The sequence below is a fragment of the Gambusia affinis genome, linkage group LG18 (assembly GCF_019740435.1).
Source record: "Gambusia affinis linkage group LG18, SWU_Gaff_1.0, whole genome shotgun sequence".
Lineage (NCBI taxonomy): Eukaryota > Metazoa > Chordata > Actinopteri > Cyprinodontiformes > Poeciliidae > Gambusia > Gambusia affinis.
In genome coordinates, this window is record NC_057885.1 from 23,508,820 (window position 1) to 23,523,027 (window position 14,208).

The window sequence follows — 14,208 nt, forward strand, 5'->3', positions numbered from 1 at the left end:
AGTTCAAAAAGCAGAACTGACTTCACAGGATGTGAACAGTCACAATGTATCTCATGTCTCAGTGGTTTCAGGCACAGACAAAAAAGGTATCTAACTTTCTGACATGCAGCTCAGCTCATTTCCTGTTTCTTAAGAAGTTCAAGTTCATGTTTATGTGGTTTTTAATACAGCTCATAAAGATCAGAATAGAGTGAAATTTTTACTAAGTCTGTAAACATTTGTATTGTATAAGAAAACACAACATATTTAACATGGTCACATCCACTAAAGAACAACAAGAGTTTTCTTTGATAATGATTGATATAATTTTTACTGTTATATTCTATGTACCCTCTGACTTCCTGAACAAGCAGAGGTGAGGAAGAAAATACTTTCTGATTTAGCGGAAGAGAAGATCATAACACGATGGCGTTCTCTTCACTCTGCCTCATGCTCTGTAAGTAGAATCACTTTAATATTTATTTATTACATTTAGCCTCCAACTGTCTGGTAGCATTTCTTAATAACATGTTTATCTGTTTAATTTATAGAATAATTCAGTCTGTAACCATGTTCCTCTTAAATATCCACTTTACAATCTCAATAGCCAAATTATATCTATGTGATCCATTTGAACTATTTTATGTTGACTAATGTATATGTATTATTTTACTTTCTACCTATTTTTGTCAATTTTCTTTTGTTTGAGGATTCGGCAGGATGTAGGAACTATTGTTTCATAAATAAAATACATTTCATTTATACAAAATGAAACAAACAAAAAAGACAACAACTGCACTTTTATCTGCAAAACAATTTCATCCCCTGAGTTGTGGAGAAGTTATTTGGTTCAGAGATGCACAATTTGATTTAGGACAGATTGTGGTTATTGACCAAAGCTGGAAACAAAGTCAACAGACCTGATCCTCTGTTAACTCAGAGGGTCAGGTCTGTTCCAACTTTTAATGCACATATGCATTAAAAGTTGCATTAAATGTGTGGTTATTTACAGACTACTGCAAAATTGACACTTTGAATCGATTTTTAATGCTTTTAATGACTGTTAATGACCAAAACATAAACATTTATAAAGACTCCTTCATGTTCCTAACAGGCGTTATGTCATATTTATGACAATGTCATGTTAGTCTTGTACACATCTCTTCAAATAAAGTGTTACCGAAATAACATTTATTGTAATCTATGAGCTTGAAGTATCTAACTTCAAACCCATAGATTACTACCATAATCTTTCCATCTGTAAAGATAGAAACAAAACAGGCACATAATGTATTTATAGAAGTTTTAAAAACTTTTCTTTTTCAGTTTTGTGTGATTACATTTTCACTATAGTCCTGTTTTTGGCAGCCTTTTTAGTTTTAGTCAAAATATTTTTTGTATACAGTCCAGAATTTAAAAAAAGGATTATGTCAAGTTTTAGTTTTAAAAAGTATTGGTCTTTACAAATGAGTTTTAATAATTGATGGTAACAGAAAAATTGATTATTCAAAAAAAGGCATTTATTTCTGGGAGCTTACTTAAGTGCAATCAACATACACATGTCCAAAATATAAGTAATGGATGAAAAACATTTATGCTCAACTTTAACTGTTCTGCAAAGGTAATTAAGATGCATATTATTTATAAAACCAGAGACAAAACCCCGGTCTATTTTTAGCTTGTAAAAACCTTCTGAACCAAAGCAACAACATACGTCTCTTATTTTTATACTCTGATCAAAGTACAGAGAAACTCCTGAGGTGTTGAAATATTAAATGAATAATGCACTGAATACTGTAAATACTGTAAACACTACAAACTGGGTCTTTATAGCAAATTAGATAAAATAACAAAAATATTTAACAACATGGTTTGTGGGAGGGGATAACCCAGACATGGGAAAACTGCGGCCCGTTAGGCTTTTTAATCCGGCCCGCCAAACTTGTCCAAATTATAGTAAAAACCCATGGATGTGTAAAATCCTGTTTCATTTCCCTTTCCCCTGCCACACCCTCGTTTCCCCGATAGACGGCGCTCTAGTCTAGATACACTTTGCATCTGCCATTTCCCCCCTTCGGTAAAATTGAGCGGACCAAAGAAAAGAAAAGTGGACACTGAGTGCCGATTGTTTATAAAGGAGTGGACAACAAAATATTTTTTTACTGATGTCCGATCAACAGCTGTATGTCTGATATGCCAAGAAACGGTTGCAGTTTTTAAAGAGTACAATATCAGCCGTCACTTTGCCACAAAGCATGCTAACTCCGCTAGCAAGCAGTCAACACAGGAACGGTGTTAAGCCGAGAAACGCATGCCTGCCGAGAATTGCATCCCCTGTCGCGGGAGCGCGCATCGCTCTAAACTCTCGCATTTTAATGAGGAAACTGACAGAAATATGACCGAAGACGAAACTTTTAAAGATATTCGTAACAATATCACGTTTCTTAACCATATAAGCCTTAAAACGGTGGGTTTTATATCGCAGATTAATTGAAATAAATACGGTTTTTACACATTTATTGAGACAAATGAGTCGAACGTTTTTCAGTCAGTGTCTGGAGAAAATGCTCTCCGCATTTGGTTTGAAATTTCCCGATTTTTCTTTTAACATCATAATAGCTTAAAGTATTACAAAACAGAAGCCCATTATGTAGAATATTTATATCATGCTTAACCGTCTAGTCTATTAATGCGGGATGCATTTTAATTACTGAGCCTGCCAATATTTGTATCCCCTGTCTATTATTGATATGAAACGTATAGCAGTAGCACAGAAAATAAGTGTCATTACGTAGAAAAGGTGAAATCCCTCTTAACTCTTCATTTCTTCAAGTTAGCAGAGGGTTGCATTTTTTGGCATAGCAAATTATTAGCTTGCCAATATATATAGGGCTTATATATTTTCCACAAATATAATTCTACTGATACAAAACGTATACCAGCAGTTCATAAAAACAAATGTGATTATATAGAAAAAATAATTTCACTCTTAACTCTATTTCTCCATGTAAGCAGGGGATGCATGTACAGCAAAGCCTATTATTAGCCTGCTAAAATATGCATGGCCTCTCCATGTTCTTCAAATATTATCCTATTGACATAAAACTCATACCAGTGATTCATAGAACATCTCTGATTATGTAGAAAAGGTGAAATCCCTCTCTAATTTTTTATTTCTCCATGTTACCAGGGGATGCATTTTTTGGTAATATGGATGTTGAGCCTGCCAAAATTTGCATGCCCTATCTATTTCCTCAAATATGATCTTATTGCTATGAAATTCATACCAGTAGTTCATAGAACTACTCTGATTATGTAGAAAAAGTTATTTCACTCTAAACTCTTTATTTCTTCAAATTAGCAGGGGATGCATTTTTTGGCAATATGGATGTTGAGCCTGCCAAAATATGCATGCCCTATCTATTTTCCTCAAATATTATCTTATTGATTTAAAACTTATATCAGCAGTTCATAGAACAAGTGTGATTTTGTAGAAAAAGTTATGTCACTCTTAACTCTTTATTTCTCCATAATGTAGCTGCAGGAAATGCTGAGTTACCACCAATGATTTGAGAATAAATGTGACAAGTAGTCTAACTTTGCCCAGCAGTGAGTCAAACTGGCATGTTCATGGATTATATTCACCACGACTTGTAGCACGTGGGCTCCACAGTGGTTCTGTTGCCTTGCAGCAAGAAGGTCCTGGGTTCGATTCCCGGCCCGGGGTCTTTCTGCATGGAGTTTGCATGTTCTCCCTGTGCATGGTGGGTTCTCTCCGGGTTCTCCGGCTTCCTCCCACAGTCCAAAAACATGACTGTCAGGTTAACTGGTCTCTCTAAATTCTCCTTAGGTGTGAGTGTGTGTGTGAATGGTTGTGTGTCCTGTGTGTCTCTGTGTTGCCCTGTGACAGACTGGTGACCTGTCCAGGGTGAACCCGCCTCTCGCCAGGAACGCAGCAACCCTCCTGACACCATTAGGGAAAAAGGGTGTAAGAAGATGGATGGATGGATGGATGGATGGACGGACTTGTGGCACATGGAGTCCTATCAATGGCTATGAATCCAGATAGAAAGAACAAAGACACAGAAAAAAGGAGTCTTTATTAATCTTACAATTGCTAAAAGTGATTATAACCTAACATAAATAAATGTGACTGACATACTGAAAGTGTTTATTTAAAGCAAATAATTTGCCTTTGATCTTGAATAACTACTTCAGAGTCTTAATGTATCTGTTCCTGTTCTGTGTTTGTTTTGAGTCTCTGTGTCGTCCTGTCGCCCCTTGATTGTTCCCAGGTGTTTCTTGTCTTCTTGATTACCGTCTGTGTATTTAACCCCACCTGTGTTCCTCGTCGTGTCTGTTCAGTTACCAGTTGTCACGTTTTTGAGAGCTTTTGCATCCACTCTATGTGCTGTCTGGAGTTCGTGTTTTTTTTTTGGATTCTCTGGATTACTTGTTATCATTAACTCATCACCATTCATCTTACCTGGGTCTCAGCGTTTGCCTCCACCACCCACACCAGCAAATCTTGACACTTTGGTTTCATTCATCTCAATCTATCTTCAGAAATATTGAATTCATTCACTCCATTAGTTTTGAACACTGCAATCATGAGGATTCCACTATTAGCTATGAATATCAGTTGTTTGAGTTGTGGTTTACCAAATAATGTTATTGTTGTTAACAAAAGCAACATTACTTCACTATAAAGCCAGTTATTGTCAATCACGTGAATCCAAACTCTTTACTCTTTACATTCCCTCTGCAGCTACACTGACCGTCACTCCTGACCGATCCCAGTTCTTCCAGTACGACCGAATCACTCTTACCTGTGTGACAAACTCCAGTGGCTGGAAAGTGATGAGGACGATAAATAACAACCCTCCTCAGGAATGTCAGTTTGGTGGGGCAATCCCTGGAGAATCCTCCTGCATCATTGAGGATGCTTATCCAAAATACACCGGTGAATACTGGTGTGAATCTGAGAGAGGAGAATGCAGCAACAGGGTCAATCTCACTGTTACTGGTAATGGACATGCATTTTGTCTGACTTTACTCTAAACTTGGATTTTTCTACCTTTTTAGAAAACATGTTTCTTATAAAATGGTTTTTATTTCAGATAGAAATGTGATCCTTGAGAGCCCTTCACATCCTGTATTTGAGGGAGAAAATGTGACACTTGGTTGTTCCTACAAAGAAGACAAAGATGATCTGAGATCCACCTCAGACTTTGAAGCTGCGTTCTACAGAAATGGTTCCTTCATTGGGAAAAACAAACCAGGGAAAATGATCATTAAAGCAGAGGAAGGTTTCTACAAGTGTATCCATCCTTCTAATTTAGAGTCACTGGAGAGCTGGCTGGCAGTGAAAGGTGATGATTTACTGCTTTGTTTCATTCAGGCTGTCAGAACTCAGTTACCTTTAAGAAAATGTGAATTTTGGTTAAAATTTTTAAACAAAAATTCAACTCTGAGACTCAACCACTCTGTGATTCAGCTCAATCTCTAAAGCTTTGCCTCCAACACACAAGAAGCCTGTTTTTCTTGGCTATTTTCTTTTATTTAAGTAGAAATTTGCTGGAATTTACTGGAAGTTACATTTGTTCAAATTTTATGAATGTTCTGACAGGAGTAAAATAATGTTAATTATCCTGTAATAATTTTCAGAAAGTTTTGGGAAAATGCAAATTTCTTTTAAGTTTATTTCAAAAAGTATCTCAAATACACACTCCAACAAAGTCCTGTAATAAAATTATTACTTTCCAATAAATCCTTATTGGCACTGACGTTTTTATGCCTTAATCTTATAAATACATAAACAGATAAAAATATTAAGCATATCGGTTCTAAGTTCAATTCAATTTATGTATAATCATCTAAATGTTGTTTCAAGGCACTTTATAAAAAATCATTTCAATTCAATCATTCCAATTGATCCTAGCTATCAAACAGTTCAATTAATTATTCAAAACAGTTTAAAAAGTTTCTATCTAAGGAAATCCAGCAGGTTTCTTTAGACTTTTACAGATGAAAACCTCTGCAGACTCCAAACACTCCGTCCTCAGCAGCTTCCATTCTGCTTCTTCAAGATGCTTTGTTGCTCCAACCTGAATCAGTGACTGACTCCTGACCAAACCAGTTCACATCTGACTGACTGCTGGTGAGGGAATTCAGCCGTTCGATGCTAGTCTGTTGGAGTAGAAATGTATCTAAAAGTTGCAGGACTGTAGCTCTAAAGCAGGGGTGTCAAACTCCAGTCTAGGAGGGCCGCTGCCCTGCAACTTTTAGATGTGCCGCCGCACCACCTGAACAGAATAATTAGGTCATTAAGGTTCTGGAGAACTGATCTACACAAGGAGGAGGTAATTAAGTCATTTAATTCCGGTGTTTTGTACCTGTGGCACATCTAAAATCTGCCGGACAACGGCTCTAGAGGACCAGACTTTAGCACCTTTAGTGAACACAAACTTGCTGGATAAACCTGATTTTGTATTGTGACTGAAAATCTTTTAGCTATTGTTTGCCACAAATTAAATAAAATATTTTATTTATTTATTTATTTGCTTATAGCCAGAGCAGACGTTTCTCCTCGTCTTCCTCCTTCTGAACCTGCTGTTCCTTGGACCAGAGTGATTTGTGGCATCGTGCTCTTCATCCTCTATAACATCATATTAATCTTGTGTATATATACATACCGTAAGTGGGCTAGAGGTAAGTTTCTGTAAAATATAAAACAGAAAATTCTTGTGAATCTGTTTTCTGTCCTAATTTAACAGTAGCTGTTTTTTCTGCTCCTTTTATCCTGGAATATCCGTGTTTTACTGAAAATGTTCTAAAATAAAAGTTATTTTGAAAATCAAAGCTCTCTAATGAGAACAAATGGATTCTTTCTAAAGGGATTTAAATATTGGTGTGCAGCTTGTTCTCTTTTTACCACTGGTCAGTAAATCTTTAGTTTCTGTTCCCCTCTAAGTGAATCTGACAATAATTAAAGCAGCTGGAGGTTTTGGCAACATGGATACATTATTATTGATGACAACAGTGTAGAGAGGAGCTAAAGGAAGGGCGAGGACAGAACAAGATTTTTCAAAATAAAATAAGATGTGATTCTGGTCAAGGTAAAATTCATTTAATCAGAGCGATACAGAATTTATATACCATGTTTAATTTATATATTTTAACTACATTATGTAATTACAGCCTTGAATATCTTACTAATTGTTAAACATTCAATTACTTTTCAGTTCAATTCAGTTTATTTTCTACAGCATCAATTCACAACTAATGTCATCCTGACACTTTACAAAAATATTTTCATTGATCCCAGTTATCAAACAGTATGGGGAGGGGAGGTCAGTTTATTGTTGAAACAGTTTTATATCTCACACACACACACAAACACACACGCACACACCCCCCCCCCACACACACACACGCACACACACACACACACACGTTCCTATAAACTCCCCACCCCTGAAACTCATATTTCCTCTGCTCCAGACAGAGTTGGACTGAAATGAAATTTCTTTGTAGTTACATTGTGACAGTAAAGACATTTGGAGTTTTAATCTTCTCTAAAAAGTCAAAAGTTTGAAGATCTTCTCACTGTAATTATCCTGAATGTGTGTTTTTAGTTCTGTGAGTTGAAATGAAACAAGAATATCAATGTGGTAAACATGTTAAATCTGGTGACTTTAGTGGTAATGGAGGTTTTTAAGAAGTCAAAAGACAAATGAAATATAAATTTTAGTAAACTCTAGCGCCCTCTGGTGGAATTCATGGGAAAGTAATGAGCAGCAGTTATTTAACGTGCTACTGTCTCTTAATTATTGAAGTAATTTATTAAATTTATCTTACATGTTAATAATTGCTGACCTTTTTTCTTGCAGCCAAGACTGACATGAAAAGGAGAACTGCTGATCATGTTTTGGTGAACTGAAGACAATGAAGACAAAACAATTTATCATCTGTATGTTGAAGCAAAAAGAAAAATAAGATGAACAATATTAAAAGTATAGAGGAATGTGATTTATTCTCCCATTCAAAACAGATTATTATAATATTTTCATTTTGATCTCATAGAGTTTAGATAATGTGAATCTTTAAACAGCTTGTTAGTTAAAAAGCAGAAACTTTGGAACATTTAACATCTTTAATGATCTTTACATGAGCAAAAGAGTTTATCTTCAAATGTGAATTTAAAACATTTTATCTTCAGATGTGAATTTAATAGTTATTCATGTCATTCTGACTCATTGTGTTATTCTGAAATGTAAATGCAAATATTTTAAGTTCCACAATCATATATGTGGAAATATTACAGAAGAAAATTCCGCCTATATTCTACATATAAAATATTCTATATTCTAGATATATAAGTCTAGATGTTTTGTTCTGTTTCTATGTTGTGCAGATTATCGTGTTGCAGCTTAATGAAGCTTCCAGAGCAGCAAATGAATGAATATTTCAAACAAACAAGTTCAAACTGATTTGATCAAGAACAACATTTTTTATTTTTTTTTATTGAACAAACTGTATACAAAGACTCGATGAGGTACAAAAACATTACAACATGGGTGTAGAAATTAAACAAAAACAAAAACTAGGGGCTAAGACTAAAGACAAGCACATAAAACAGTAAGACAAATGAATAATAATAGAGCAGGAATTTAAAACAAAAGAAAAGTTGAGATACTGGCAGTTACTTTTCTTGCAGAAACAGATTTCAAAAGTTTCAGTGAGGTGAAATAAAGTTTAAATTGGTTAAGAAAAAAATCAAAACAAGGAGTAGAACTTCTCCATTTACAGCAGAGTATGTGATATTTAATAAGTAAAAAGATAATATTAACCATGTCAGATATTTTATTATCAAGGCCATCAATATAATATAAAATGTGGGTGATGGTTATCTCAGGAATGTCATCAATTTTAAGGGAAAACCAATTTTTAATGTCTCTCCATAGTTTAAAAGAAAAGGGACAGGAAAAAAAAAGATGATTATTGGATTCTTCTAGACAATCACAAAAGATACAACATGCTGAATCAAATTTAAATCTTTTGTGTAAAAATTCAGCCACTGGGTAAAAATTGTGAGAAATTTTGAAGTGAGTTTCTTTAACCTTTGGTGAAATCGGCCATTTTACGTACTTGGAGAACATCTTCTCAATTCTAGACAGATTGGTTGTTATCAAGATATTATTATTGTAATTATTAAATAATTTAGATTTGAAGGCAGTCACAAGCAGAACATTGTTGCACTTTGTATCAGTCACACTATATTCTCCAATTTTTGATTTGGGTAAAGATGAATATGAATATCTTAAGGAGTTTTGGATGAGATGGATCAGAGCTACAGGGATAAATTTACATACTTTTAAATATTCATTACATGAACAGTTCAGATCAAATTTGTTAGTGAAATCTCTATGATTTAATAAAACACCATTACTATCCATTAAGTCAGTTACAAATAAAATACCTTTTTCATACCAGTCAGTTTTAAAAACAGATTTTCTATTTATCAATATTGATCTGTTATTCCACACTACAGATCCATGTGGGGGAAAGTTGTGGGTAAATATCATTTTCCAAAAATGTAAAACTTGCTTGTGAAAATTAGACAGTGTAATATTAATCTTAGTTAATTCAAAATCACATTTAAGCAGGAAATCCAAGCCACCAAGTTTATTAAATATAGATTTAGGGATATGAAACCACATTGAGTTGGAATGAGACAAATAGGAATGGGCCAATCAAAGCCTCAAAATCTAAAGCTCTAGTTCCTCCTTTATCATAATCTTTAATAAGATCAGATCGTCTTAAATAGTGAGTTTTGTTTCTCCAGATAAATTGAAAGATTATTGAATTGGCTTTCTTAATATTCTTGCCGGAGATAAAAGCAGAATGGCACGGAGAAATTAACTTGGACTCTCCTTCAGCTTTGGACAGAAGTGTTCGTCCAAAAATAGTCAGATCTCTAGTGAACCAATGACTCAAGGATCTCTTCATACCATCTAAGCAACTACAAATGTTTTCCTTCTCTCTTCTAATAATGTCTTTTGAATTCAGCATTCCCAGATATTTATAACTGTAATGGAGGCAACAGACGTCTCAGAGCTGGAATGAATCAGCAAAAGTTCATATTTATCAATATTGAGAGACAAACTAGATGCGCTAGAAAACATTGAAATAGATTTTAGTGCAACGTCTACCATAGTTTTATCTCTTAGGAAAATTGTTGTATCGTCAGCAAATTGACTAATCTTGAATTCCTTATCAAAAATTTTGATACCATGCAAATTTGAATTTTCATTATTAGTAAGGTTTGCATTTGAGTTGTTAATATAAATAATTTAGGTGAAATTGGGCAGCAAGGTCTGATTCCTCTTGACATACAGAAACTAGGGGTCAAACTCGTTCCCATGGAAACGGAGCTACTTATATCGGTATAAAATAATCTGATTATATTACAAAATTTTTCCCCAAAGCCAAAATATTTTAAGGTTTTTATTATAAAGCCGTGTTCCAGTGAGACAAAAGCCTTGAAGAAATCCAGGAATAAAATAAAACTCTCACCATCAATAAAGCTACGATAATCAATCATATCAAAAATCAGTCTAGTGTGATGATGGATATTTCTTCCCTTTAAAAATGCTGATTGACATTCATTAATAATTGTTCCTAATCCACTGTTTAAGCAATTGGCGTAAACAAGAGCTAAAGTTTTATAATCTGTACATAAAAGAGTGATGGGTCTCCAATTGTTTAAAGATATAAAATGTATAAAATGTAGTAAACTGTAGTTAACTGTAGTAAACTGTAGTAAACTGTAGTTAACTGTAGTAAAGTGTAGTAAAGTGTAGTAAACTGTAGTAAAGTGTAGTAAAGTGTAGTAAAGTGTAGTAAACTGTAGTAAAGTGTAGTAAACTGTAGTAAAGTGTAGTAAAGTGTAGTATTTTGCCCCTCTCCTTGTCATTTTCTTCATTGACACATTTTTCTCTTTGTTAAATAACATAACAGGTTTTATAGAGTCTCCAGTCAGTTATCAGATGTTCTGTTTATATTTTTCTAAATGCAGTCAGGAAACATTGTTACTTGAACTTGAACTAAAGACTCAAGCAGGTACTTAATTTGCTTTTGCCTCAGGCCGGCTCAGCATCCTTTTGCACATATACCTTTACAGTATTAAGAGATTGTTTTGTAATTTGTTTTAAATGTTTTTATTTTTTGCTTAAAAAAATAAAATTATGGTTCCTGGATTTTGGGTTGTTTGTGTTTTGGTTTAGTTTCTGTGTTCCTTAGTTTCTATTCTTTGAGTCGATCAGCTTGTTATGGCAACAGATCCAATATCTGGAAGTAAAGGACGCGTGCAAACCATGAAGTTTAACAAAAAATTCTTTATCTGTAAAAATAGTGAAAAATGCAAAAACAAAAATGACGATACATCAGTTTTACAATTCCTCTTTTTCCTTTTCCGAAACATACACAGCTGACACGATCAAATACCGTATTGCTCCGTGTCTCGGTAATCCGTCAATAGTTTCTAATACAATATATGGCTTGACAGGAAGCAAATCTTTCAAAATAAAACTAAATTTCACAATACAAATGGTCCGAACAAATATCAGTCTTCTTTCTAAAGAAGATAAAAAACAAACCATCATACAAATAACTTAAATATTTCCTATTTATGGCTCTAACAGCTGTTTCTGTTTTCCTTTGCTCCAGTCTTTTCTTTCCCTGAATCAATCTTATTTGATTGTCGCTGCTCTGATTTATTATACATTTATAATTTTATGATAACCATAACTTATTAGTTACTCTTATTATAATCTTAATGTGAGTTATTACAGATGTTTTCTAAAAAGAAACCGAGAATAATCCATGATTCTAATTATTTGATACCAAAGTTACAATTGCCCACCAATGTAAGTATAAATGCAAGTATACTTATAATAAACCAATAGTAATGTAAGTATTTTACCTTGAATCTTATCCAATTCCTCAAAATGTTTAGATTTCACTCTTTAAAACTTTCATGCTTTGAAACAAGGAACAGTTTCAACTATTTTAATAAATCTGCAGGCTGGAAACTTACTTCCTCTTTTTTCCATGAAACCTGCTCTTCCTGTCTCATGACTCTCTCTGTCTGACTGAATATGATTTCTTATAATTAGAAAAAAGAAATAGAATTAAAGCAAAGTGTGCAGAAGACAAAAACAACACACACAACCAAATTGATTTTATTGATGTTTACGTCTACTGTTGGGTCTAGATTTCACTGGAGTGATTCATTTTAAAGAAAACTTTATTTATTGTTACTGTTAAACTAAAATCTCCAGCATGGGGAAGTGGGATGATCTCGGGTTTTCTTGACACACTGCATTTCTGGATGCAGTGTGTCAAGAAACACACTGCATCCAGTGTGTTTCTTGCCAGATCAGATGTTCTGATCAGCCCAGAACATCTGATCTGGGCTGATCAGATGTTTCACTCATCTGATCAGCCCAGAATCGTTAGAATCACTGAGCTCATCAGACAAACTGCTGAAGATCCGTAACAACCTGGAGTTTGGCTTCTTTTGGGACACATGTATAGGAGAAAGAGAAACTAGAGACATTCAGTGTTGTTGGAAAATGAAATGGCTCAGGGAGGAAATAAGATTGAGTCAGGTAAATATTCTTGTTCCATCTGTTTGGATCTACTGAAGGATCCAGTGACTATTCCTTGTGGACACAGTTACTGTATGAACTGTATTAAAAACCACTGGGATGGAGACGATCAGAGAAACCACAGCTGCCCTCAGTGCAGGAAAGAGTTCATACCAAGACCTGATCTGGAGAAGAACATCATGTTATCAGAGTTAGTGGAGGATCTGAAGAAGACTGGACTCCAAGCTGCTCCAGCTGATCACTGCTATGCTGGACATGAAGATGTGGTCTGTGATGTCTGCACTGGGAGGAAGATGAAAGCTGTCAAGACCTGCCTGGTTTGTCTGATTACTTACTGTGAGAAACATCTGAAGCCTCATTATCAATTACCTGCTTTTAAAAAACACAAGCTGGTGAATCCCTCCAAGAACCTCCACCAAAATATCTGCTCTCATCATGATGAGGTGATGAAGATCTTCTGTCGTACTGATCAGCAATGTATCTGTTATCTCTGCACTATGGATGGACATAAAGACCATGAAACAGTCCCAGCTGCAACAGAAAGAGCTGAGAAGCAGAAGAAGCTCCAGGAGAGTCGATAACAAATCCATCAGAGAATCCAGGACCAAGAGAAAGATGTGAAGCTGCTTCAACAGGAGGTGGAGGCCATCAATGTCTCTGCTGATAAAACAGAAGCTGGAGCAGGAGATCACTGAGCTGAAGAGGAAAGACGCTGAGCTGGAGCAGCTCTCACACACAGAGGATCACAACCAGTTTCTCCTCAACTACCCCTCACTGCCAGCACTCAGTGAGTCTACACACTCATCCAGCATCAACATCCGTCCTCTGAGACACTTTGAGGATGTGACAGCAGCTGTGTCAGAGCTCAGAGACAAACTACAGGACATCCTGAGAGAAACATGGAGAAACATCTCACCAAGACTCACTGAGGTTGATGTTCAACCATCAGAACCAGAACCAAAGACCACAGACGGATTCTTAAAATATTCTCAAGAAATCACTCTGGATCCAAACACAGAACACAAGAAACTGTTATTATCTGAGATTCAACCCCAGAAAAACCTTAACGATGTGACAGCAGCTGTGTCAGAGGTCAGAGACAAAACACAGGAAGTCGTGAGAGACACATGGAGAAAAACTTCAGTAAGATTCATTGAAGTTGATGATTTATTATCAAAATCAGAACCAAAGACCAGAGATGGATTCTGAAAACTTTCAGAAATTATCACTCTGGATCCAAACACTTTAAACAGATTTCTAATTTTATCTGAGGAGAACAGAAAGGTAACATTTGTGAACCATAGACAGTCTTATTCTGATCATCCAGACAGATTTGATGGTTTTTGTTATCAGGTTCTGAGCAGACAGAGACTGACTGGATGTTGTTACTGGGAGGTGGAGTGGAGAGGAGGAGGAGCTGTAGCTGTTTCATACCAGAACATCAGCAGAACAGAAAGATTTGGATCAAGTGACAAATCCTGGTCATTATATTATGACAGAAACAGTTGCACATTTTATCACAACGATATTAAAACTCCAGTAGCACGTCCAGTTT

General features: G+C 35.2%; 1 protein-coding gene and 1 pseudogene across 2 annotated transcripts; both read left to right on the forward strand.

Annotated features, from left to right (window-relative positions):
* The first annotated feature begins 368 nt into the window (after positions 1-368).
* Positions 369-8,845, forward strand: LOC122821055. 2 transcript variants are annotated; one of them, XM_044098893.1, is made up of 5 exons: positions 369-436; positions 4,748-5,005; positions 5,100-5,351; positions 6,550-6,675; positions 7,872-8,845. In XM_044098893.1, the coding sequence occupies exons 1-5, from the start codon at positions 406-408 to the stop codon at positions 7,919-7,921; spliced, it is 717 nt and encodes a 238-aa protein (XP_043954828.1). In that variant the 5' UTR covers positions 369-405; the 3' UTR covers positions 7,922-8,845. The 2 variants fall into 2 exon arrangements, with proteins under 2 accessions (XP_043954828.1, XP_043954827.1); XM_044098892.1 differs by having other exon boundaries at positions 6,550-6,690; positions 7,872-8,833.
* A 3,708-nt stretch (positions 8,846-12,553) lies between these two features.
* On the forward strand, positions 12,554-13,394 carry LOC122821049 (annotated as a pseudogene).
* The last annotated feature ends 814 nt before the right edge of the window (positions 13,395-14,208 follow it).

Excerpts from the sequence above, each read along its gene's own strand:
- LOC122821055 (XM_044098892.1), top strand. The coding sequence starts at position 406 with ATGGCGTTCTCTTCACTCTGCCTCATGCTCT. Across the intron at positions 437-4,747 it reads TTCACTCTGCCTCATGCTCT|CTACACTGACCGTCACTCCT; the intron begins GTAAGTAGAATC and ends TTCCCTCTGCAG. Across the intron at positions 5,352-6,549 it reads GAGCTGGCTGGCAGTGAAAG|CCAGAGCAGACGTTTCTCCT; the intron begins GTGATGATTTAC and ends ATTTGCTTATAG.